Here is a 24,418-nt window from a genome sequence, read left to right as displayed (position 1 = left end):
AGTAATTTAAGAATTTGGAAATTTAGAAATTTGGGAGTCTCTGAATTTTGGAATTTGCGAAGTGAAAATTTTGGATTTATACAATTTCGCAATTTGTGAACTGGAAATCTTGGAATTAGGCAATTTGGCAAATTAGAAATTTTCTAAATTAGAATTTGGTAATTTTGTAAAATGTCAATTTTGGAATTCAAGAATTTGAAATTTTTAAAATTTTTGAAATATACAATTTTGGAATTTAGGAATTTGAAAATTTTTGAAATGGACAATTTTGGAATTTAAGAATTTGAAAATTTTCAAAATTAGCAATTTTGCAATTTAAGAATATGGAAATATTCAAAGTTAACAATTTTGAAATTTAAAAATTTGAAAATTTTCAAAATTGACAATTTAGAAATTTTGTACTTGTCAAATTTTCAAAATTGACAATTTAGAAATTTTGTACTTTTCAAATTTTTAATTTTGAAAACTGGTTATTACATTCAATTATACAAGACAGGAATATCTATGGCATCCCCTTCTTAGCATCGGGCAGACATTGTTCATAAGCGTTGCAAACTAGTAGCTGGAGGATACTCTCGTCCCACCAGATGCTATTCTTGCAAGGAACAAGACCATCTCGTATCGCGGTGTGCAGGCATGCATACATTGTGCATGCGTGTATGCATCTCGCGTCACGAATCGCATCTATATGTTAATGTTGCACGCAACCGTGCGCGTAATTTTCGTAGCACGCACCCACGCGCTGCTTTCTCCGTTGCGGCTCGCGTTATGGTCGCGATTGCGGAAATCCTGCAAAACCTCATTGAACCGTTTGGTCCACGACAAATTGGCGTTAACACCTGTACTTTCGCGCCTAACAACACTTTTATCTACAGTGGGTGGCCGAGTTATTATACTCTTAACGAAGCTCCCATATTTTATCGCTTCAACAGATATTTTTATATCGCGCTTTCGCTACAGGGTGTTTCGCGTAGATTAAAATATGTTTAGCAAACCTGCTCTGACGATATTCAGTTATTTTTGGTACACATATTAAAATATAAGCCTGCTTGGACAATATTCAGTTATTTTTAGTCGATGTACATTAAGATATTTTTAATAAGTTTGCTTGGACAATATTCAGTTACTAGACATGTATTTAAATAAATTTAGTAAACTTGCTCTGACAATATTTCGTTATTTTTAGTAGACATACATTGAAGTACGTTTAATAAACCTGCTTGGGCAATATTCAGTTATTTTTGGTTGACATACCTTAAATTTTGTTTAATAAACCTGCTTAGACAATATCCAGTCATTTTTACTATATATATATTTAAATAAGTTTAGTGAACCTGCTTGGACAATATTTAGTTTTTTTTTTTACTAGACATACATTAAAGTATGTTTAACAAACCTGTTTTGACAATATTCAGTTATTTTTACTAGACATGCACTAAAATAATATTTAATAAACCTGCTCTGACAATATTCAGTAATTTGTACTAGACATGCACTAAAATAACGTTTAATAAACCTGCTTGAACAATATTTAGTTACTTCTACAACACATATATTAAAGTATATTTAAGATACTGACTGCCATATTGAAGCAATTGAAAATAGTGTTAGGTAATATTATTTTTAGCCAAACATTTCCACAATACCTTGTTACATTTAGTTCCTATAGTTCCAGGTAACTGGTACAAATGTTTTCAGTTTGGAAAATGAGGAAATTTTTAGTAATACACATGTTAGATTTGTATAGAAATTCAAGTGTCTCCTATGGGTAGTCAACGTGTTAATAAACCTGCTTTGATAATATTTAGTTATTTTCAATTACAATTTTATTTATGATTTCAATTATTGTCTGATTTCAGTTATTGTCCCATTTCTATTATTGTCTGATTTCAATTATTGTCTGATTCTAATTATTGTTTGATTTCAGTTATTGTCCCATTTCAATTGTCTGATTTCAGTTATTGTCTGATTCCAATTATTGTCTAAATTTAGTTATTGTCCCATTCCAATTATTGTCTGATTTCAATTATTGTCTGATTTCAGTTATTGTGCCATTTCAATTGTTGTCTGATTTCAGTTTTTGTCTGATTCCAATTATTGTCTGAATTCAGTTATTGTCCCATTCCAATTATTGTCTGATTTCAGTTATTGTCCCATTTCAATTGTTGTCTGATTTCAGTTATTGTCTGATTCCAGTTATTGTCTAAATTCAGTTATTGTCCCATTCCAATTATTGTCTAATTTCAGTTATTGTCCCATTTCAATTGTTGTCTGATTTCAGTTATTGTCTGATTCCAATTATTGTCTGATTTCAGTTATTGTCCCATTCCAATTATTGTCTGATTTCAGTTATTGTCCCATTTCAATTGTTATCTGATTTCAATTATTGTCTATTTTGAATTACTCTCTGATTTCAATTGTTGTCTGATTTTAATTATTGTTTGATTTCAATTGTTGCTTGATTCTAATTATTGTTTGATTTTAGTTATTGTCCCATTTCAATTGTTGTTTGATTTCAATTGCTGGCTGATTTCAATTATTGTCTGATTTCAATTGTTTTCTGATTCCAATTAAAGTCTGATTTTAATTATTGTCTAATTTCAATTATTGTCTGATTTCAATTATTGTCTGATTCTAATTATTGTTTGATTTCAATTATTGTCTGATTCTAATTATTGTTTGATTTCAATTGTTGCCTGATTCCAAATATTGTTTGATTTTAGTTATTTTCCCATTTCAATTATTGTCTGATTCCAGTTGTTGTCTGATGTCAATTATTGTCCCATTTGATAATCTGATTTCAGTTATTGTCTGATTTCAATTATTATCCCATTTAAATTGTTGTCCAATTTCAATTATTGTTCGATGACAATTGTTTACAGATTCCTCAAAGAAACGTATACTCATGCACAGCTGTTTTTTTTCTTAATGTGTTCGAACGTTATTGATTATCGAGCGAAGAAGTTTGATTTGTGGTTCACAATCGTTAATCCCGCATTGTAACGTATGTGCGTGCAATTCTGCTTAAGTACAAAACCAGCATCGTGCTCGATGACGGTTTCATGTACTCGTGTCAGGTATTGTCGAGAGTTTTCCTTTACTCGTTCCTTCTGTGGGGGTCAAAATAAATTTGCGAATGGGTCCTCGCGTGTGAGTGTACAGTCGCGTGCAAATCTGCTTTCTCTGCAGAAAGTATTCCACAACTAACGGGAAAGAGAACTTCTTTTCGTTGAATCTTAGAGTTTTTTTGAAAATTTGAGAAATTACGGACGTTTCAAGTTCATTTTTGAACATTTACGAATTTAAGGAAGGGTTAGGCTCACTTTTATAGCGATTTTCGAGCATTTAAAAATTTAGGAGTGATTCAAATTGATTTTCTGTAGTTTTTTAGCACCTGAAAATTTGGGGATGCGTTAGGTTGATTTTTATAGTTGCTTCTGAACATCTGAAAGTGCAGCAATTGGTTAGGCTGACTTTTATAGTTATTTTTGAACATTTGCATATTTAGGGGTAAGTTAGATTGATTTTGAGTCATTCATAAGAATTTCAGAATTTAAAAGGTTAGTTTGATTTTTACAGCGATTCTTCGGAATTTCAAAATTTATAAACGACTTAGGTTGATTTTCAGTAATTTTTGATAATATAAAAGTTTCAATTTTTGATAATATAAAAGTTTCAAGTTGAATTAAAAATTAGAACCTATAGAAATTTGGAAATCTTGGAATTTCAGAATCTATAGATATGGAAGTCTAGGTATTTGAACACAGCAATTCAGGGACTTAGAAATTTGAGAATCTAGGGATTTAAGAATTTAGGAAATTGAGAATTTAGGGATATGGGAACGTAGGAATTTGGGAATCCAGGGATTTGGGGACGTAGGAACTTGGGAATCTAGAGATTTGAGAATGTAAGAATTTGGGAATCTAGGGATTTAGGAATGTAGCGATTTGGAAACGTAGCAATTTGTGGATCTAGGAATTTGCGAACGCGAGAATTTGGGAACTTAAGCCCGAGACATGAAGGGTATCTAAGGATGTTTCAATTCCTAAATTGCGAATTCCAAAATACCGAATTTTTAAAATTTCGAATTCCAAAGTTTCAATTTCGAAAATTTTCAAAACTTCAGATTTCCAAATTTCAGAACTCTCAAAATTTCAAAATTCCGAAATTCCAAATTCTCAAAGTATAAAAATCTGAAAATTTCTTATGAATTTGTCAGTCCAGAAATTTCAGAATTCCAAAGTCTAAAAGTCCCAAACTATAAAAATCCGAAACTTTCTTATGAATTTGTCAATCTATAAATTTGAAGACATAAAAGTCTGCGAATATGGATGATTACGAATCTAAAAAGTGGCAAATACAAAGGCGTTGCTAATCGCAATCGTTGCATCCGAGTGTACACGTGAAGGCGAAAGTGCGTGGAAGTAAACGTCAATCCATTAAACGGGCTCTGTACGCGCGTATATTCGCGGCGAAATAATAATAACTTGGGTACAACCCTTCTTGATGGTGCAACGGGAAGAGAAGAGGGAGGATAAAGAGCCTAAAACGGCAGAAAGAGGGTTAGAAAAGCGAAAGGGAAAGTATCGTATAAACGACAGAGGGAGGAGGACAGAATGGAACATTAAAATTGAAAAGAGGGAGCGCGTTTCTGAGGTTAGGATTTCGGGATGTGAATATAAAATGGCTTTTAGGGTGGTTTTGTAATTTCAATATATAGGAATTCAAGGACACAGAAATTTGGGGATTTAAGTATTTTGGAGTGTAGGAATTTCAAGATATATTTTATGGGATATTTAGGGATAAATATTGGATATTTGGGGGTACATCTAGGAATTCAGGGACACAGAAATTTGTGGATTTAGGTATTTAGGAGTATAGGAATTTCAATATATATTTTATGGGACATTTAGGAATAGTTGGATTTGAAGAATTTGAGATTTGGAAATATAGGAATTTGAATGTGAAAAAATTAGAGAGGATTTTGGGATCTGGGTTGTTGTGAAATCTAGGTTTTGGACCATTTAGGAATATGAGGTTCTAGGAATTTTGTAACGTAGGCATTTAAGTATCTATGGATCTGAAATCATAGGAAGTTGATGACGCTTGGATTTGGAAAACTTTAGATATAGAAATCTAGCAATTTTAAGACGAAGAAATCACAGGGGATTTTGGGATCTGGAGTATTGTGAATATGGAGATCTAGGTATTGCACAATCTAGGAATATAGGGCCCTAGAAATTTGGTAGTGTGGAAATTTGGGGATTTAGGGATTTGGGAGCATAGGAGTTTCAAGACATAAGTATTTGGGGACGTTTGGATTTGGAAATCTAGGAATTTCAAGGTGAAAAAATATCAAACGATTTTGGAGTCTGGGGTATTTTGAATAGCAGGATCTAGGTATTTGACCGTTTAGGAATTTGGAGCCTCAGACATTTGGTAATGTAGGAATTTGGGGATTTAGGAATTTGGGAGTATAGGAGTTCAAGACATAAGTATTTGAGGACGTTTGAATTTGGAAATCTAGGAATTTCAAGGTGAAAAAATATCAAACGATTTTGGAGTCTGGGGTATTTTGAATAGGGGGATCTAGGTATTTGACCGTTTAGGAATTTGGAGCCTCAGAAATTTGATAATATAGGAATTTGGAGATTTAGGGATTTGAGAGCATAAGAGTTTCAAAACATAAGTATTTGGGAATATTTGAATTTCAAGAATTTGAGATTTGGGAACTTAGGGTCTTGGGGTCTGGAGTATTCTAAGTATGGACATCTAGGTATTTAGCCATCTAGGAATATGGCACCCCAGCAATTTCATAACGTAAGACGTAATTTAGGAAATTTAGTAATTTTGGAATTTAGAAATTTAGAAATCTAGAAAGTTGAAAATTTAGAAAGTAAAAAAGTAGAAGATTAGATGTTTGGATATTTAGAATTCGAGAAATTGAGAATTATGGAATATGTTAATTTTAGAATTTGGGAATTTATCAACTTGGAAATTTCAGGCTTTTGAAATTCAGGAATTTGACACCAGAAACCACAAATTAAAATTCCTGGGAATTTGAATAATTAAATATTTCAATATTTAGAATTTGAAAATTTGTAAAATTAGAAATTTGATAATTCAGAAATAGAAGTTAGAAATTTAGTGAGGTACCAACTAAATACTTTAAGTATCCCCACAAAATAATCCTCCTTAGAACAAACTCGCAGGAAGCACCGTTTTATCTCTATTAACCTATTCGAACGCGAACATTTTTGAATGATGACTCTATCATTAATAAATACAGCTATCATGTTCCAAAAAATTACAAATTGTTCTCCGTCCACACAGGTCCTTTGTTCCTTCCTTAATAACGATGTTAATCGTAAAGGTGGGTCGTGTTTGAGGGAAGTGGTTCATTCATCAACAACAATGACTGTATCTGTTCCTTTGAAGCTAAGCTCGTCTTATCTGCAAATTATTGCGTCCAGATAGTAATATGTAATAGTAGAAGTAACTGAAACCTTACGGCAATGATATGATACTCGATCCCACCGTTGAACGTGTCTATGAACAGAGTAATGTCTTAGTTATTTATAGTTGTTACGTACAAACGTGTTCCTTTTGATAACGATACTCATAGGTTATGCTTGTTAACGACAACTGAAGAAGGTCTACGTTTTATAGGTTACGTTTGCACTCTTTTTAGGTTAAAATATATAGGTAGCAATATTTAATTGGAAATTGGTGATAAAATATTTGTAGGTTATTGTTGAAAAATTAGTCTAAAGATTTAATATAGAGTATTTGTTTTTTGTAAATAATTTGTGATTCATAATTTATGTAAATTGTAATGTACGTATATGTGGTGTATATGGTGTTCTCATACATATTAGTAGTGATAGTTTGTCTTCAAATTTGAGAGATTAGTTTTAGGAGTATAGAAAGAGGATTTTGTAATTTAGGGACCTGTTTGGTGGTTTTGAAGTGTGGGAACGTAGATATTGAGAAATATAGGGATTTTGGATGTAGAAATTTGAAGAATAGGGATTTGGGGATTAGGGATTTGAGAATGTAGGTATTTGGGAATATAAGAATTTGGGGATGTAGGTATTTGAGAATATAGGGATTTGGGGACGTTGGTATTTGGGAATGTAGAGATTTGGATATATAGGGATTTGGGGATGTAGAGATTCGGGAATGTAAGAATTTGGAAATGTAGGGATTTGAGAATGTAGGTATTTGGGAATATAAGAATTTGGGGATGTAGGTATTTGAAAATATAGGAATTTGGGGACGTTGGTATTTGGGAATGTAGAGATTTGAGAATATAGGGATTTGGGGATGTAGAGATTTGGGGATGTAGAAATTCGAAAATGTAAGAATTTGGAAATGTAGTGATTTGGAGATGTAGGTATTTGAAAATATAGAGATTTGGGAATGTAGTAATTTGGGGATATAGGTATTTGAGAATACAGGGATTTGGGGACATATGTATTTGGGGATGTAGGTATTGGAGAATATATGAATTTATTTGGCAATTTAAAAATTCTGAAGATACTGTTTGATGACCCTGGTATCTGGGAACTTAAGAATACTGTGATCCAGGCATTTGGAGATCTAAAAACGTTGGAGAACAAGAATTTGGCAGTGTAGACATTTTTACGTATTTGATGACCTCAGTATTTAAGAATCCAAGAATATAGGAATTTAGAAATGAAAACAAATGCTTAAACTTGAAGTTAAAATTTACAAAGTTGCAAACTACCAAAATACAATAATTTCAAAATGAACAAGTTCATCCATCCTCATTCAACAGAACTCCTCACTGCACTCAAACATTCTCATATATTATTTTATCCAGTCCAACAAACATCAAGTACCGTATCAATTAAAATAAACCCCCCCAAAAAAGCAAGTAATCGAGATAAACGGTAACGCGAAGTGATTTGATGGCACCCAGGTGATTTATTAGCGTGTACACATGTGTAAATAAAAACCGTCAAGTTTCTGCTCGTACAGTGGTACAAGTAGGCCGTTGGAAACTCCGAGGCAAATGGGCAAGCTGCAAGTGAGGGTAGTTTTAATTAAGCCATTAGGGTGGCTGAGAGGCTGCGACCAACCGGCTAGACATTCCAACCCTCTATTCCCTCCCTTCCCTCCTTTTCCCTCTTCGTCTGCCGAATTAATATTGTGCTTACATTCCATATTGCCACGTGGCTAGGGAGCTTGTATCCGAATAAACTTCCTGCCTACCCCGGATTTTCCCACACGTGTTGCCAACCACTTCTGCTTGTGCGAATAAATCAACGAAATTCCTTTCCCCATTACCGCAAACGTTTCATCGCTTTTCGCATATTTTGACAAACGCGTATTGTCGTGAGGCTAACATTTGGATGATACTTGTTTACCAGCTGGGCTGGGTAATAACTCTTGATTTTTTTAAATTTAGGAAAATGAAATAATGCTTTATTCAAGGTATGCAATATGAGTAGCTATAGCATCTACCTTTCAAATTTCCTCCCCAGGAAATTGTTCATTTGTTCAATTGCCTACTGTTCATGTTAGATCAGTACAGAAATCATATGTATGGGTGACGTGGCTGTCAATGTGTAAATTTCAAAATCTGGTATTTTCTAAATTTGCCAGTTACAGAATTTAATAACTAAATTCCTACATTATAGAATTTTATAATTCGTAACTTTGTAAATCACAAAATTAACTAATTTACAAATGTGTAATACGACAACGTGTACTTTAGTAAATCACAAACATTTAAATTTATCAAATTAAAGAAATGTACAAAGTTGTAAAATTGCAACATCCCCATAAAAATGAAAACTACCCATTTTGTAAATCTCGCAAATGAGCCTAACCGAACGTAAGTTCTTAAAGAGCAGCATACTCTAATGGTGGTGTGATGTCCTACAGCACTTTAAGTACGGACAGGCCGACAAGCAGCTCCGTAAGAGGTGTCATTTTGTTTTACTTGACATTTACTTACCGGCTCGTCCATCGTAACCACGTTCGTCGTCGTCGTCTTCGTGTTCTCCGCTCTCTTCACCGGCCGTACCTTGGGTCTGCACAACCCTCGGTATTTCTGTAAGCAGCGAAAACAAACGGATGAGAAGTTACGATAAATACGGCTCGTATATCTCTTCTAAAAGGCTACAACGGTTACCCCTTTCATATTTGCAAATTTCGCCTAATTGGACGCGCGATCCTGCGATAACGTGATCGGCTCTCGCCCGATCGCGTGTACCTTTCGATTGATCGATCGATCGCTTTCAAAAACAAGACGGTCAAGGCATCGATATATTTCGTGCTCTTCTCCTCTTTTTACCAGACACTGTTAATGGAACGTTCGAGCTCTTTAGCTGGATACAGGTCGATTCAAAAGTGAAGCAACATTTTTTTTTAACACTAGAACTACTAACAAGATTTCTACCATAACCAGTTGAAATAGTAGAATATTTTTATATTTGTTAATTTATCACTATCAAAAGAAATCTCATTTTATGGAATTATAACTGCTGTACAGTAACACCTGTCATAACTATAATAATATAATTAGATCTTAGTCTAATATTTAAGTACAATAGACTCTTCCTATATTGCCATTTTTATAGACTAGTAGTATCCTTATTTTGTGAGTTTATTAAAAATTCAGATGTTTCGTATTAGTAGGAAAATCAAAGACAAAAGTGTTTTAGTGGGAAGGTTTAGTTGAAGGCGGCAATATAACGGGAGTCTACTGTAGTTCTCTAAAAATGTAAATACTGTATAATTTATCTAAGAGACAAGGAAATGATAGATAAGAAAGAAGGAGATTACGTCGGTTTTTATAGAGTTTAGAGAATTAATGATACTTACTAATGCAAGGTGCAATGTGAGATCTACTTTGTTGGTAACCTCTGGCACATCTGTTACAAGTTGTACCGGTTACGCCGTCTTTACAGGGACATTGGCCGGTACTTTGGTTACAAGTTTTTCCGGAAGCTCCAATTGGGTGACAGTCACACGCTGCAACACACAACATGCGACATTAGGAATGGTTAGTTGAAAAGATACGACAATTAATTGGTATTACGAGTTATTTCCGACGGTATAATTCCAAAAATACAGTAGACTCTTGTTATATCGTCATCAACGAGGTTATAACAATAGAATTATTTTTAGAATTATACAGCGCTTGGAGAGCGCTACTGGTATTAGTGATTGAAGGTGGCAATATAATAAAAGTCCACTAAACTTCAGTATACAGTCCATTTTGAATATTTATTATTACAATTATTAAAAAATTTGTTATAGTTGATTTTTCTACATTTTTTCTTTATTAATTTATTTATTTACTAAACTTAGAATTTTATTACATATAATACAAATTGTTAATTGTATACGATAAATTTTGAAAAATATTTAAAGATTATTAATTCTGTAAGGACTATGCTAAATACGTAGATAATTATCCTTTATGTCATTTAAAAAATTGCAATCCTGCTTGGAAATGAAACTAAATTATTTTATGAAAGCAAATAAAAATTATTATATAATACAAAATTATTTCAAAACAATTAAAAATTATTCTATGAAATTAAAAATTATTTTAATACTTTGGTTAGATTTGTAAGAGTGCTTTGTATAGTAAACTCTCATTATATTGCCACGAACGCCTGCGCCTTCGTGAATCTCCGTGAACTTTCGTCGATCTTCGTAAATATTTATAAATATTTGTGCATTGCGATAGCGAGGGAATGTTGATCCTCGGATATTTGCAGCAATTTTCATCAGTGGCAATATAACAAGAGTTTATTCTATTAAACACTCTATCAAACCTGTCTCTACAATACTCTTGCTATATCACCAGGATTATAAGAGTAAAAAATTCTTGGAATTTACAAAATATCGGATTTGGGTTGATATTACGTTTTCTGGGAATCTCCATGTATTATGTCAGTGGGTGAGCACCAGTATGGTTATGGATGTTCGTATGGAGGCAAAGTAACGAGAATTTACTGTAGATATCGGTTCATAACAGGTTTCGCGGATCTTCGCGTTATGATGATAGGTGAACGTCACCGAATATATGAAAATCCATGTAAGGGCAATATAATGAGTATATATGCTTTTTTATATACTTATATATAACTATTTATATACTTTTTGTACGTGAAAAAATAAAAGAACCTGTACTTAAGGGAACCCGGATTTTCTTAGTAAAATGTGAAAAATTTTCAGTTATGGCAATATAATGAGAGACTGAAATACATTCATATACTTATATATATCTATTTATATATATTTTGTACATGAAAAATAAAAGTACCTTTATTGAAGAGAATTTGGTGTTGTTCTTAGTAAAATGTGAAAAATTTTCATTTATGACAATATAATGAGAGACTGGAATATATTTATATACTTATATATTTTTTATACATGAAAAATAAAAGAATCTTTACTTAAGAGAACCTGGATTTTCTTAGTAAAATGTAAAAAATTTTCATTTATGGCAATATAACGAGAGACTGGAATATACTCAAAATGAAAGCTAACTTTTCATACTGTTATACGCTAGCAACCTCTCATTTATTAAAAATAATAATTCTTGTAATCTAAACATGGATTATTCCAGTTTCTTTTCAACGTGTCCGGAATTAAGAGACGATTCGCCGTCGTCAGAGGCGAAAAATTGCGAGAGAAACTCAGAAAGTAAGCTTGACACATTCCTTTTGCCCACTTACTTATGCAAGCTCGTGTCTTCCATGCGAGAGAGACACTGAAAAGCGGTTAATTACGATTGCACTTCGAGCTGAGCGCATCTCTGCGAAAATCTAGGAGGAGACCCTCGAAAAGCTGTGTTGCTCGTCTGCTTTCAACGTCCCTTTTTTCTTTTCTATCTTCTACCCCTTTACTATTTCCACGTTAAAAACCGTCGTTGTGTTTTCTACGCGAATCTCTCAGCCATTTCAGCACAGCTTGTTGCTCATCCGTTAATACCCGTCACGTCACACGAATTTCGTGGCAGAAAAACGGTAACACAGGAAACGCGCTTTTGAGCCGCTTGCTTTTTTGAAACACAACGCGTTACGAAACGTTTCACGGTTCAAGGAGTTTGATCTCTAGAGGAAACGCCATGTCGAGCGTTTTTCCGTCAATTCTCTCAATTATCGAGCTCGGCTCGCGTTCAGCAGATAGACCGTTGTAACAAGGCGTAACACGAGTAAAATGTAAAGCGGCCATGATTTACGAGTGGTCCATACGCTTTCTTTATCCCCGTGGGTGTCGCGGAGTCAAGTTTATATTAGTTAGCAATAAGTGACGCGGTATGTATGCTCATTTTACAGGCGTAAACGTGAGTTACGGTGTTCCGTTGTGCTTTCTGACCATGCCAGTCGACCGATCGTTCACCGTGACCTCTGTGATATGTATGTGCTCGCGAACGGTTTGTATCGTGCGTGCATCGAACACCGAGTAACAGGGAATCTATGCACAACATTTCTCCAAACACGCGGACTTTATTGAAATTATACGAATAAATGTTGTTCATGAGTAATCATAGAAGGTTCTACGTTTGGTTATGCATATACTTTGGCTTTTTTTAAGTTTTGCTCTAATAGTCTTTTGCTATTCTCATTCTCCGTAGGATCCCGTTAGATTCGCTTTGACCTTTTATTGGCCTGGTTCTTCCTGGGTTTTCTTAGATTTTTTGGGTGTTTTATATACTCTAATAACCTTTTGCTTCAAAACAGTTTAACTCCCTGAATTTTACTGGGATATCGCTGAATTTTGCTGGATCTCTCTCTTCCTGGCTTGTTCTGGTTTTGCTTGGCTTATTTGGGTTTTCATGGGTTCTGCAGGTTGTAATCGCCTTTTGCGGCTGTTAGCTCTCCTTAGAATCCCGCTGAAACCTGTTTGGATCTCCCTGGTTCTCTCTAGACCTCTGTGGCTCTCCCTGGCTCTCCCTCGTTCTGCTTGGGTTTTCTTGGGTTTCCACGGGTTCTGTCGACTGTATCCGTCTTTTGCCATTACCACCTTTCATTTAAACGCTCCTGGACCCTCTTGAAATGTTACATGTCATCCCTATCTTCTCTTGGCTCTCCCTGGCTCTCCCTGGGATTCCTCAACTATTCTTGGGAATTTCGGATTTTGACGGTTCTATTAGTCTTTTGCCGTTCCCAACAAAATATAAAATTACTATAGATGACACGAAGTATCCGTAAAATCTCACTAGACAGAGCCTCCTTAGATTTTCTTACATCGCTCCAGTTTTACCGGCGATATCTCTAAAATTATTTATTGTTTCCTCACACTTATATTTTTCGAAAATATTGTTTGAATTCAGTCAAAATTCCTAATAAGCATTTCCAAGATGTTTTGCAAAACCTAAAGCAAATGTAGTTGGGTTGTTTATCTTATTCTTACATTTAACCAAGAGCCTATTGTGGGTGCACCTACGTGTAAGCCTTGTAGATTACTATCTAACTGTTCGGGAATCAAATATCAACGTTTCGAAGGAAAACTTGAAGAAACAATTCAAAGATTGTTGCCCCATTCTACTTTAGATTTCACGATGTTTATCAATGACAGTCCAAGAAGAAAAGTAAAAAATCAACACCGATAGAATAAAGAAAATCTAACACTAAATGCTTTCTGAAACTTTCAATTTCCGACCGCGACCAAATCTTAAACGAGGAAAGAAAGACTGCAACATTGTTGAAACGAGGCCAATCTAACAGCGAATATCTGCATCGGAGCATAAACAGTTAGGAAGACGTGGCTTAGAAACGTATCTCAGCTATTTCCAGTTCCATTATATACATTTTAAGAATTATTTCGTTAAAATATAAACGTGCAAGCTATTCCAAAGTAGGATGTACTATCGTAAATATCCCAGATTTGATCGTAATCCTGGAAGGTGCAACAAAAGTTGCGGTCTTTTAACGCGATGGAAAGGCGACGAAGAAAAAAGGGTTCGTAAACGGCGTCTCTAAAAGACGTTCATAAATTCAACTTACCAGGCCAGTTTTACAAAAGTATTCACGTATTTATATCCGTATATCTACGTGAAATTGTTAAGGCGTTTTAAGCCGATTACCAGCGAGGGTCAAGTTGACCTTGCTAGGTTTCTTCCTCGTCGTCCTCCCGATTATCAATCGCTTTCTTACACGGTCAAAAAGTTACGCTTCATTGACGAGTGCTTACGTTAACATACTTACAAAAAAGCCAGATTAATTAATGGAACAAAATTATCGTCACTAAGATTACATGACTGCTTGTTAATTGATTGATTTGTCATTAAGGATTAAAAGTAAATTAGGTAATTTGTTGTTAATTACTACATGAACTCATTTTTATTTTACACTCAAAACACGTTCTAATCATAACTTGATATTCTATATTGTAAATTTAGCTTTGTACACAATTACTTATGAATAAAGGTGGTTAGATAATTTGTTGTTATACGAAATGGTTTGTGTTAGACGGTGCAATAAATCATATTTCAATTACAATTTGACGCGTTATTATTTTTGATTTGATACTATGCTTGATAGTATTCCCGTTGATTTATGAAATCAATTAATAATGCTTGCACGAAATCCATTTGAATGTATGGTAATAAGTAAATCGTCACGTGTCTTCGCGAATCATTTGGAGGAGGCAGACAGGATAAATCTGGCAACGAATTTGCATACTGAAATCGCCCACTTGTTTTTGCTCGCAGCAGGTAGCACGTGGGTCGTTTGATGGTTACTCTCTACCTACGTCCTTCTTCAACCTCGTAAGATCACGGCACCCTCCGTTTCGACAAACTGCTGTGTACCAACAACATCCGGCCCCAAATTTGGTTTCCCTCCAGCGGCAACCTTCGCTACGTATAAAGCTAACCAAAATAGATTTCGACGAACAAGTTTCAAACGAAACTTCTTTGAAATGATTTGCTGACAACTAAAATTATATTTCAAATAAAAATTTAACTACTTTCCAAATTACGTAATAACGGAAAAGGAATATCGAATATCATTAAAATTAGAATGATAGGGTGAAAGAGGATACTGAAGGTTGTATTATAACGCGTGGTGATATAACAGGTTGCAATCTCAACGTGTGGTATTACATATAACATGTAGATATTAGTACGTGATAATATAATCTATGGTAATTTGATTCGAGGCGATAAAATGCGTGGTAACCTAACTTATGAAATATAACGAATGGTAATTCAGTTTATGGCAATATAATGAGCGGTTATTCAACTTATGGAATCAGAATACGTTGTAAAATAATTTTCGGCAATTAAAGCGTGAAAAAATAGATTGTGACAATATAATGCAAGTTATGGCAATATAATGTGTGGCAATACAACTTGGGACAATATAACGCGTGGTAATTCAATTTATGGCAATATACCGCGTGGAAATCCAACTTATGACAATATAATGTATGGTAATTCAACTTATGGCTATATAACGCGCGGTAATCCAATTTATGGCAATATAACGCCCGGAAATCGAAATTATGGCAATATAACGCGTAAAAATTGAATTTATCGCAATATAACACGTGGAAATCGAACTTACGGCAATACAACACGCGGAAATCCAATTTATGGTCATATGACGCGTGGAAATCGAACTTACGGTAATATAACGTGTGGCAATTCAACTTACGGCAATGTAACGGGTGGAAATCGAACTTATGGCAATATAATGCGTGGAAATCCAACTTATGGCAATATAATGCGTGGAAATCGAACGTATGGCAATATAATACGTGGAAATCCAACTTATGGCAATATAATGCGTGGAAATCCAACTTATGGCAACATGATGCGTGGAAATCGAACTTATGGTAATATAATGCGTAGAAATCCAACTTATGGCAATATAACGTGTGGCAATTCAACTTATGGCAATGTAACAGGTGGAAATCGAACTTATGGCAATATAATACGTGGAAATCCAACTTATGGCAATATAATGCGTGGAAATCGAACTTATGGCAATATAACGCGTTGTAATTCAATTTTGACAATATAACGCGTGGAAATCCAATTTATGGAAACTAACGTATATTAATACAGCACGTAACGCGTCGTGATATAACTTGCGGCAATATAACGCGTGACAATATAACTTACGGCAATTTAAGACATGGTAATACGTTGTGTTGTAATATAACGCGTTACAATTTAACATGTGATCGCAAAATGCGTTGATCTACAATACGTAATAATATAATGTAATAGATTCAAGTATAGTATGTGGCAATATAATGCGTGGCTATATAACGCGCTGATATACAACGTATTATGATATAAAATGTTACTATATGTGTACAATTTAGTCACATAACGCTTGCTTTAGAATGCCCATCGATTTAACGCTCGATTAAACAATGAGTGGTGATATAACGTTAATTCACAAACGTGTTACTGTACTCGATATAATTATCACTCCTGCCATTAATAACTAAAACTTTAATATTTCATTGCTCTTGTCCATAAAATTATAAATATAATAAAAACACGTAATTATTAAATAATAATCAAGAACAATGCATTCGGCATTTCTACTATAAAAATGTAGATTGTCAGGTACAAGTACAATATTGATTTTACCTCACGCAATTATCGTTCTCTCAGATATAAGGAGCACCCCAGGACCGATGGGAAATTATTTTTCCATCATCTTGACGAAGCACGGAAGGCTATCAATGACATCGTTCAATCACTCTCCGGTGACAGGTTCGGAAAATAACGAAGCGATTTCGTGCGACGTTATGGTGATTGCTTTATTCAATATTCGATATATCAACGAGCAAATAATATGGACGGTTCATGGGCCGTGTGGAATTTTCGGCAAATTCGGCTGCTAAATGAGCCGTGAGTGCCAACGGGGGTTGCTTTTATCGATCGCAACACCACGTACGATTTTACTAGCATTCGAAGTCATTTTTATCCGATGTACAAGCACTTGAATTGTTTAAAATTGAAAGAAAATATTTATTTTTAATTTTATCGATCGCTAGGAAATATCAACTTCAGAGTGAAGTGTACACGAACTGCTACCTGTTCGAAATGTGTAACATTACACGTGTCTGAACGATTTTCTTGAAAGATATACGAGATACGGAAAACACTTTTAGATGTATTTATGAAATGATGCTGTGTCGACGGTTTGAGATGTTGTTACGAGATAAGATGCAAAATGGCGGTGATCTATATTATACATCTGGCAAAATATTGTTTGATAAATAAATATTGTAAAATATTGTTGATAATAAGCATAACAGTTTGATAATTTTTTAAATATTAAGTAAAACACTTACAGTACTGTTAGCAATATTACTAGCAATATTAAAAGCAAGATACAAAATGGCGGCAGCTAAAATGGCGAACCACTACGTTACGTATACACAACTAACAAAATGTAAAATATTTACGTTAACAAAACGATAATATTAATTTGATAATATTTTTAATAATAGGTCCAATAATAATAGAAATAATGGTAGTATTGTTAGTAATAATAATAGCAAGATACTAAATGGCGGTAGCTAAAATGGCGCACCCCGACGTTACGTATACACAACTGACAAAATGTAAAATATTTACGTTGACAAAACAATAATATTAATTTGATAATATTTTTAATAATAGGTCCAATAATAATAGAAATAATGGTAGTATTGTTAGTAATAATAATAGCAAGATACAAACTGGCGGGAGCTAAAATGGCGGATCTCTAGTATACACACGCGATAAAATATTTAAAAATATTATCTATGTTGACAGTACCGCTAAAAATAATTTCATAATATTTTTAACAACTACAACAATAATATTACTGTTAAATTAACAGTATCCTAAACACAATTAAAAGTATTCATAATATTTTCAGCAAGGGTATCGTTCCAAGATCACAATTAAAATTTTCAATGTCTAATTTCGATTAACACACAAGACACGGTAAATGAGTCACAACTAAAGTCACTTAATATTAAAAGAACGAAAATTTACCTTCGATTCACCTCCAGTGAATGAACCGCACAACCTCTTTAACGATTCAAATGCGGATCAAAGAGCGCAGAAAACTGTTTACCTCGATCAAATGCATTCCAAGTTTCTCGAAGAACAAGGAAGAAAAAGAATCCTCACAGTAAAAGGCGACAAGAATTTTCTTGAAAGGGTGGTAGTTCAGAGGGCAACAGAGGGGGAACTGTTTGGGCTTCGATGGATCGACATTATCGAGCAACCCGCGCCGAAGTTTACTCGAGGGAAATCAACCTGATAATCCGATTAATAAATTGGCTGGCATCCACGCGCCGAATGTACCGATCGTTGTTCTCGATTTAATTGACTATCTTTCTTCGCGATCTATTTATTACCCTGGCAATAATCAGTGTACGGTTGTTCCGTTTTCATCCGGCCACTTTAATTTCATGGATTCCTGAAATTTATTATCTTGTGATCTTTTTATCGTTGCTAAAGTGCGCTGGGAAATTTCAAGATAAATTTGATGGTGTATTTTCAGGTTATGGTGTAGACGGCTTCGTGTAATGTATGGTATAGCATGCTGCGATGTAAGGAATGATATGACAGTGTAATTGTGATGTAGTACTACATGATGTGATATTAATATATAATCGTGGTATAATATTGGAGGATGTGACATTAGCATATAATCGTAGTATAATATTAGGGGATATTACAGTAGCATACAGTCGTAGTATAATAGTAGAGGATATGACAGCAGTATACAGACATAGTATAATACTAGACGACATGACAGTAGCATACAGTCGTGGTATAATACTAGACGATATGATAGTAGTATACGATCTTAGCATACTACTAGACAATATGTCAGTAGTATACATACAATTGTATTATACAACACTAGTGTTATACTTTAATTTATAATACTTAATTAGTGAAGTACTAGAATTCCATTCCACTACATTCCCAAATTGTCATATTTCCAAGATTCTGAATTTTCATATTTCCAAATTTCTATGTTTTCACACTTCTTAATTTCTGAATTATAAAATTTCCAGATCGAATTCGTTAATTTCCAAATATTCAATTTTTAGTCTTCGAATTTCCAAAATTTTCTGTTTCCGAATTTTTGAATTTCTAAATCTCTAAATTTTTCAATTTTTCAATTTTCAATTATTCCTTTATTAAATTACTGCATTTTTTAAATGTTCAATTATTTAATTATCCAATTATTCCATTATTTAATTATTGTATTTTTCAAATTTTCAATTATCCAATTTGTCAATTATTCAATTATCATATTTTACAAATTTTCAATTGTTCAATTGTTATATTTTTCAATTGTTCAATTATTACATTTTTCAAAGGTTCAATTATCCAATTTGTCAATTATTCAAAAATTATATTTTTCAATTCTTCAATTAGTACATTTTTCAAATTTTTAGTTATTCAATTATTCAATTGTTTATATATTTAATTATCACATGTTTCAAATTTTCAATTATTCAATTACTCAATTGTTTAATGGTTCAATCATTGTTCAACATACAAACAAATGCAGATCGAATCGTTCTATGAACTTCAACACGTTCATAAAAAATTTCAACAGTAGTTCTATAAAAACCATAACACATTCAGTTCTCTAAGCGAACATATGAATTCTATCAATATCCTATCGAAAAATAAAATTAGGAATGTTGAAATGTTCTTGCTGTAAAGATTTTGGAATACTTACAGGGTGATCGTAAATGGAGAAACATATAAAACTGAACTGGAAAACGAACACCGAGTCAGGAATTTCAATGAGAATGTGCTTCCACTATATTCAATCAACCCCGTGTACACGAAGGAATGTCAATTTCCTGACTTGTACGCATCGATTGAAAGAAAAAAAGAGAGGGGAACAAGAAAAAGAAACTGATCTGAATTATGAATTCGTATTTCTTCGAGACAGGCTTTGATTAGGGGGGTTGAAAGCGCAAGACGAACCGAATTCAAAAGACAGTTTCGTCGTGACACGAATATATCAACAGCTCTAGGAGCGTGTCTCGAATTGGATTCCAAGATTTTACTTGCTCGTATTCCACGAAAATACGACTTCGATCGCATGTACGAGGTACAACAAATTTCAAGCATGCTTGGGAAAAAATTATTTATAGTCCAATATTATTTAACATCGAAATTACCAAGGTCAAATGATCTTGCTGCTGAGGTTTTACAAGTTTTTAATTTTAAATCACAAATGTTGTTAATGTGCTTTTTCGGAAATAAACATAAAGACTTTTAATTTAGGTGTTTTTAATTTATATTTTATTATTATTGTACATTATTATGTTTTATTATTGCAAATTACTTGTAATTAAACTTATGACAATGCAACACGTAGAAATCGAACTTATGGCAATATAACGCGTGGGAATCTAGCTTCTGAAAAAATAACGGGTGGGAATCTAACTTACAGCAATGTAACGGGTGGTAATGCAACTTATGGCAATATAACGGGTGGAAATTGAATTTATGGCAATATAACGTGTGGTACTTCAACTTATAGTAATATAACGCGTGGAAATCGAATTTTTGACAATATAACGCGTGGAAATCGAATTTTTGGCAATATAACGCGTGGAAATCGAATTTTTGGCAATATAACGCGTGGAAATCGAATTTATGGCAATATAACGCGTGGAAATCGAATTTATGGCAATATAACGCATGGAAATTGAATTTATGGCGATATAACGCGTGGAAATCAAATTTTTGGCAATATAACACGTGGAAATCGAATTTATGGCAATGTAACGCATGGAAATCGAATTTATGGCAATATAACGCGTGGAAATTGAATTTATGGCAATATAACGCGTGGAAATCGAATTTATGGCAATATAACGTGTGGTACTTCAACTTATGGCAATATAACGCGTGGAAATCGAACTATATTAATCGAACTTTTAATTAAACTTGATTAAATTTGATTGTTATAGTGTATCATTTAAACGTTTATCAACAAAGTTAAAATTTTGGTCATAAAACTTTCTCATCTCTGCGCTATTTTTTCATTCACAGTACCAAAAATATCCACAATCATAAGGAAAATAATTATATCGCTTAAAAAAGCAGAAAGTGAATTACTGGCGCAGCTTAAGTAGAAAAAAGCGTCGATAAGAACTGACATAAAATTGTTACAAATGTTGGATTTCTACATTTGTAACGCCTCAACAATTAAATGCGTACTGTAGATTATTTTTAATTACACTGGAGATCTGACTGTTATGAATTACGTCTGTCCAGCTAAAACGCGCATCTGCGAAGCAAAAATTTATGTCACAAAACTTTATTCAACTATTTCTGCACCATTTTTTAATTCGCAGCGCCATCATTATGCAGTTTGCAAGCCTTTTTTGTTTTTTACACTGCATTATGCTTTTACAGACGTAAAAATGCATAATTACACGAAAATACATGTTCTCCTTTATCTTAAACTCAAAATAAATACAAAAAAGGCGTAATCATGTATAATAAACTTGTTTTAAAATTATGCGTTCAAACTTCAGTGTTTAGACTTCATAGGTAATAATCTTGTATCTGAAAAACAACAGAAACGATCTCTTCCGGACAAACTTGGTATTATTATAATTATTTTACAGCATGAGAGGTATCTGCTAATATAAATAGCTTTATTTTAAAAATATGTCACGTATGAGACATTAAGCGTATGAATAAGTGAACGAGGAGTTTATTGGAATTAGTGGAAAAAGGGAAATTATTCGAAAAGATGGAGTAATATTGTGCTATACAGGGTGTAATAGCGGTATTGTAATTTATATTCACTTTATAAAATAAAAATACAATCAGATAAATATATTTTCTTTCGTGATCTAATTAAGAGAAGAAATCGCAGCATAGGAACAATCTTAGGTGAATACGAATTCTAAGTCTTAAAATTGTCTTGCGGTCACAGGTGTAACTTCCGCAGCCATAATCAACACATTCATGGTGTATCCACATTTCACTCGCGAAACACTGCATTCACTCTTCTTTTGACGTAAGCTGTCACCCACGAAACAAAAGCAGCGGTGCGCTATAGAATACTCCAAATTTCATTAATCTTCGGTATTCCGAACCAACAACACGGCATTGAAACATAAAATTTGTGTCACATTCTGTATTCTCAACACGTTCGCAAAATTAACACGGAACCAGAGAATTCGTATGAAGAATGAGTAGATTAAACGATTTACTCCGAAGTTTTCACGTATTTTAACCACGATCGCAACGATTGAATGTTTGTCGAAGAATTTGTGCAAATTTACGTTTTACTTTCGTGCAGATCGTACCAAAAATGTAAAAATTCACTTTGTTCACAAATGTCGTTGATTTACTCTGAAATTTTGACGTATTTTAACCGCGATCGTAATGATTGAATATTTTCCGCAAAACTTTTGCAAATTCACATTTTATTTCTCTTCTGATCAAGTTGAAAATGTCAAAGTTTATAAATTTCATTGATCAACAGTGATTCATATCTGTTATTTGTGGCGTTATAAAGTAGATAAAATCTTAAGTAGGTTCTTAAATACGTCGGTATTTCACGCTACCATTTGAAGTATGTACATTTTTTACCGGGACACCCTGTATCTACAGGGACTTCATTTATCATCGACATACCTCAGCGTCAGAAAATTCAATAACGACGGAAACTTGTAGCTATCATTTACCGTTTAAGTGGACATTAATTAAAATAATTAGCAAAATATAGCATGTAAGTACATAAAAACAGGTACTTATTACTTGTATCACATACTGGGTGTTCTAATTATTCACGTGTAATGTACAAGGAGAAAATTGTTATTTATCATTTATATTCCGTATGATTTTTTGATAAAACATTTAACAATTTATGTTTATATAACATTTTTTTATTATTTCCGTTTATGACACATGCTGGTAAAGTTTTACGTAGAACACACACTGTGGGATTAAAGTACAAAGTAGTCCGAAGTGATTTTGTAGTTTCGTTGCAAGTTTTTGATAAAATATTTGTAACTCCATTTTGTACTTTTTCGGATGGAATAGATTAATAAAGTTTGTCAGTGGAAAGCTTAAATACCCTGTAAAAATACAGCATAGAAAAATATGGGATATTCTGCCGATTTCTTTAATAGAGTAAATGGCTGCTCGATAAATGAAAGTCATTTTTCTCTGGTACCATATTATTACACATTCTTTATTTTACGAATGAAACGAGTTAACAAAGTTTGCTGGTAAAAAGTTAAGAAACCTTATATAAGTACATCGTGACTAAATATACGATATTCTACTAATTTCTTTGTTAGAGTAAATGGCTGCTCGATAAATGAAAGTCATAAATTCCTTCGGTCCTAAATTAACCGAAGATGAATTTTACTTTCCAATCTTCAATAAACTGTTTAAAATAACATTCCTCTCCCCTTTTTACGAATAGAATGTAACAAAGTTTGTCTAATGACTACAACATAGCAAAATACACGTTGTCAATTTCTTAATTAAAGTAAATGGCTGCTCGATAAATGAAAGCCATAAATTTGAGTGGTTTTAAATTAACCGAAGGTGGTCATAGGTTGAATATACATCAGTGAAGGTGTGTCCACACATCATGGCACGTCCTGTACAGGGAAGTAACGCGCATATGTGTATAACCCACCTGTGGCGGGAGTATGCAATAACGACGAGGCTGGCCCATCTTATGTAAACACGGTCGCGTGAGGAGAACCTCTTAGCTGCTGTGGAGACCCGTGTAGAGCCACGGTACCGACGCATTATGCACTCGATTCTCTTCGCAAACTTACATCTTCGTGTACAGGTCGTTATATCCTTGGAATGCTCGCCGTCTTTCCTTCTCTCCCGGGCACGATTTTTCCCGGAATGCGAAAACAATGCTTCCAACACGGGGAACGACCCTAGCTTATTAGCATATTTTCGCGCAGTGAAATTCCGACGTTGCTTTACGAGTCTATTTTCAGCTTTGCGACCCGTACGAGAGTATTTGTGATGCGTAAAAGCGTTGATGTTGATGAACGCCGAAGAATGGAGAGGAGACTTTACTGAATTCTACGGTTACCGAGAGGACCATGTCTCTGGTACGAATGTTTCAGTATATACGGCGATATAGAAATACATTAATAAACAAATAAGTACATACATACATATGTACATAATTAAGTATGGCAATAAAAAAATACATAAATAAGCAAATAATATATACATACATATATACATAATTAAATAAGAAAATAAAGAAAAATATACCCCCATTTCAGGGACCTACGCTAGTTGTGAAACACCCTGTATATAAATGCATAAATATAATAAAAGAAAAAGAATGTAAGTAATAAATAAATACGTAAATAAATAAGAAGAAAAATATATAAATAAATAATGTAAACATATGTAACTATA

The 24,418-nt window shown here is 33.6% G+C and overlaps 1 protein-coding gene across 3 annotated transcripts in view; it reads right to left on the bottom strand.

Annotated features, from left to right (window-relative positions):
- Positions 1-24,418, bottom strand: part of LOC100875766 (netrin-1) — a 185,507-nt gene that overhangs the window by 27,071 nt on the left and 134,018 nt on the right. For all 3 annotated transcript variants that reach the window (XM_076531187.1, XM_012294484.2, XM_012294485.2), the window contains 2 exons: positions 9,856-10,005; positions 8,987-9,082 (listed from right to left, as the gene is read on the bottom strand). In XM_076531187.1, the coding sequence (XP_076387302.1) occupies positions 8,987-9,082; positions 9,856-10,005 (246 nt within the window). The remainder of the gene's footprint in view (positions 1-8,986; positions 9,083-9,855; positions 10,006-24,418) is intronic.

Source organism: Megachile rotundata, chromosome 4 (genome assembly GCF_050947335.1).
Source record: "Megachile rotundata isolate GNS110a chromosome 4, iyMegRotu1, whole genome shotgun sequence".
Classification (NCBI taxonomy): Eukaryota; Metazoa; Arthropoda; class Insecta; order Hymenoptera; family Megachilidae; genus Megachile; species Megachile rotundata.
The sequence above is the reverse complement of the archived record's forward strand: the minus strand, read 5'-3'. Positions and strand labels throughout refer to the sequence as shown.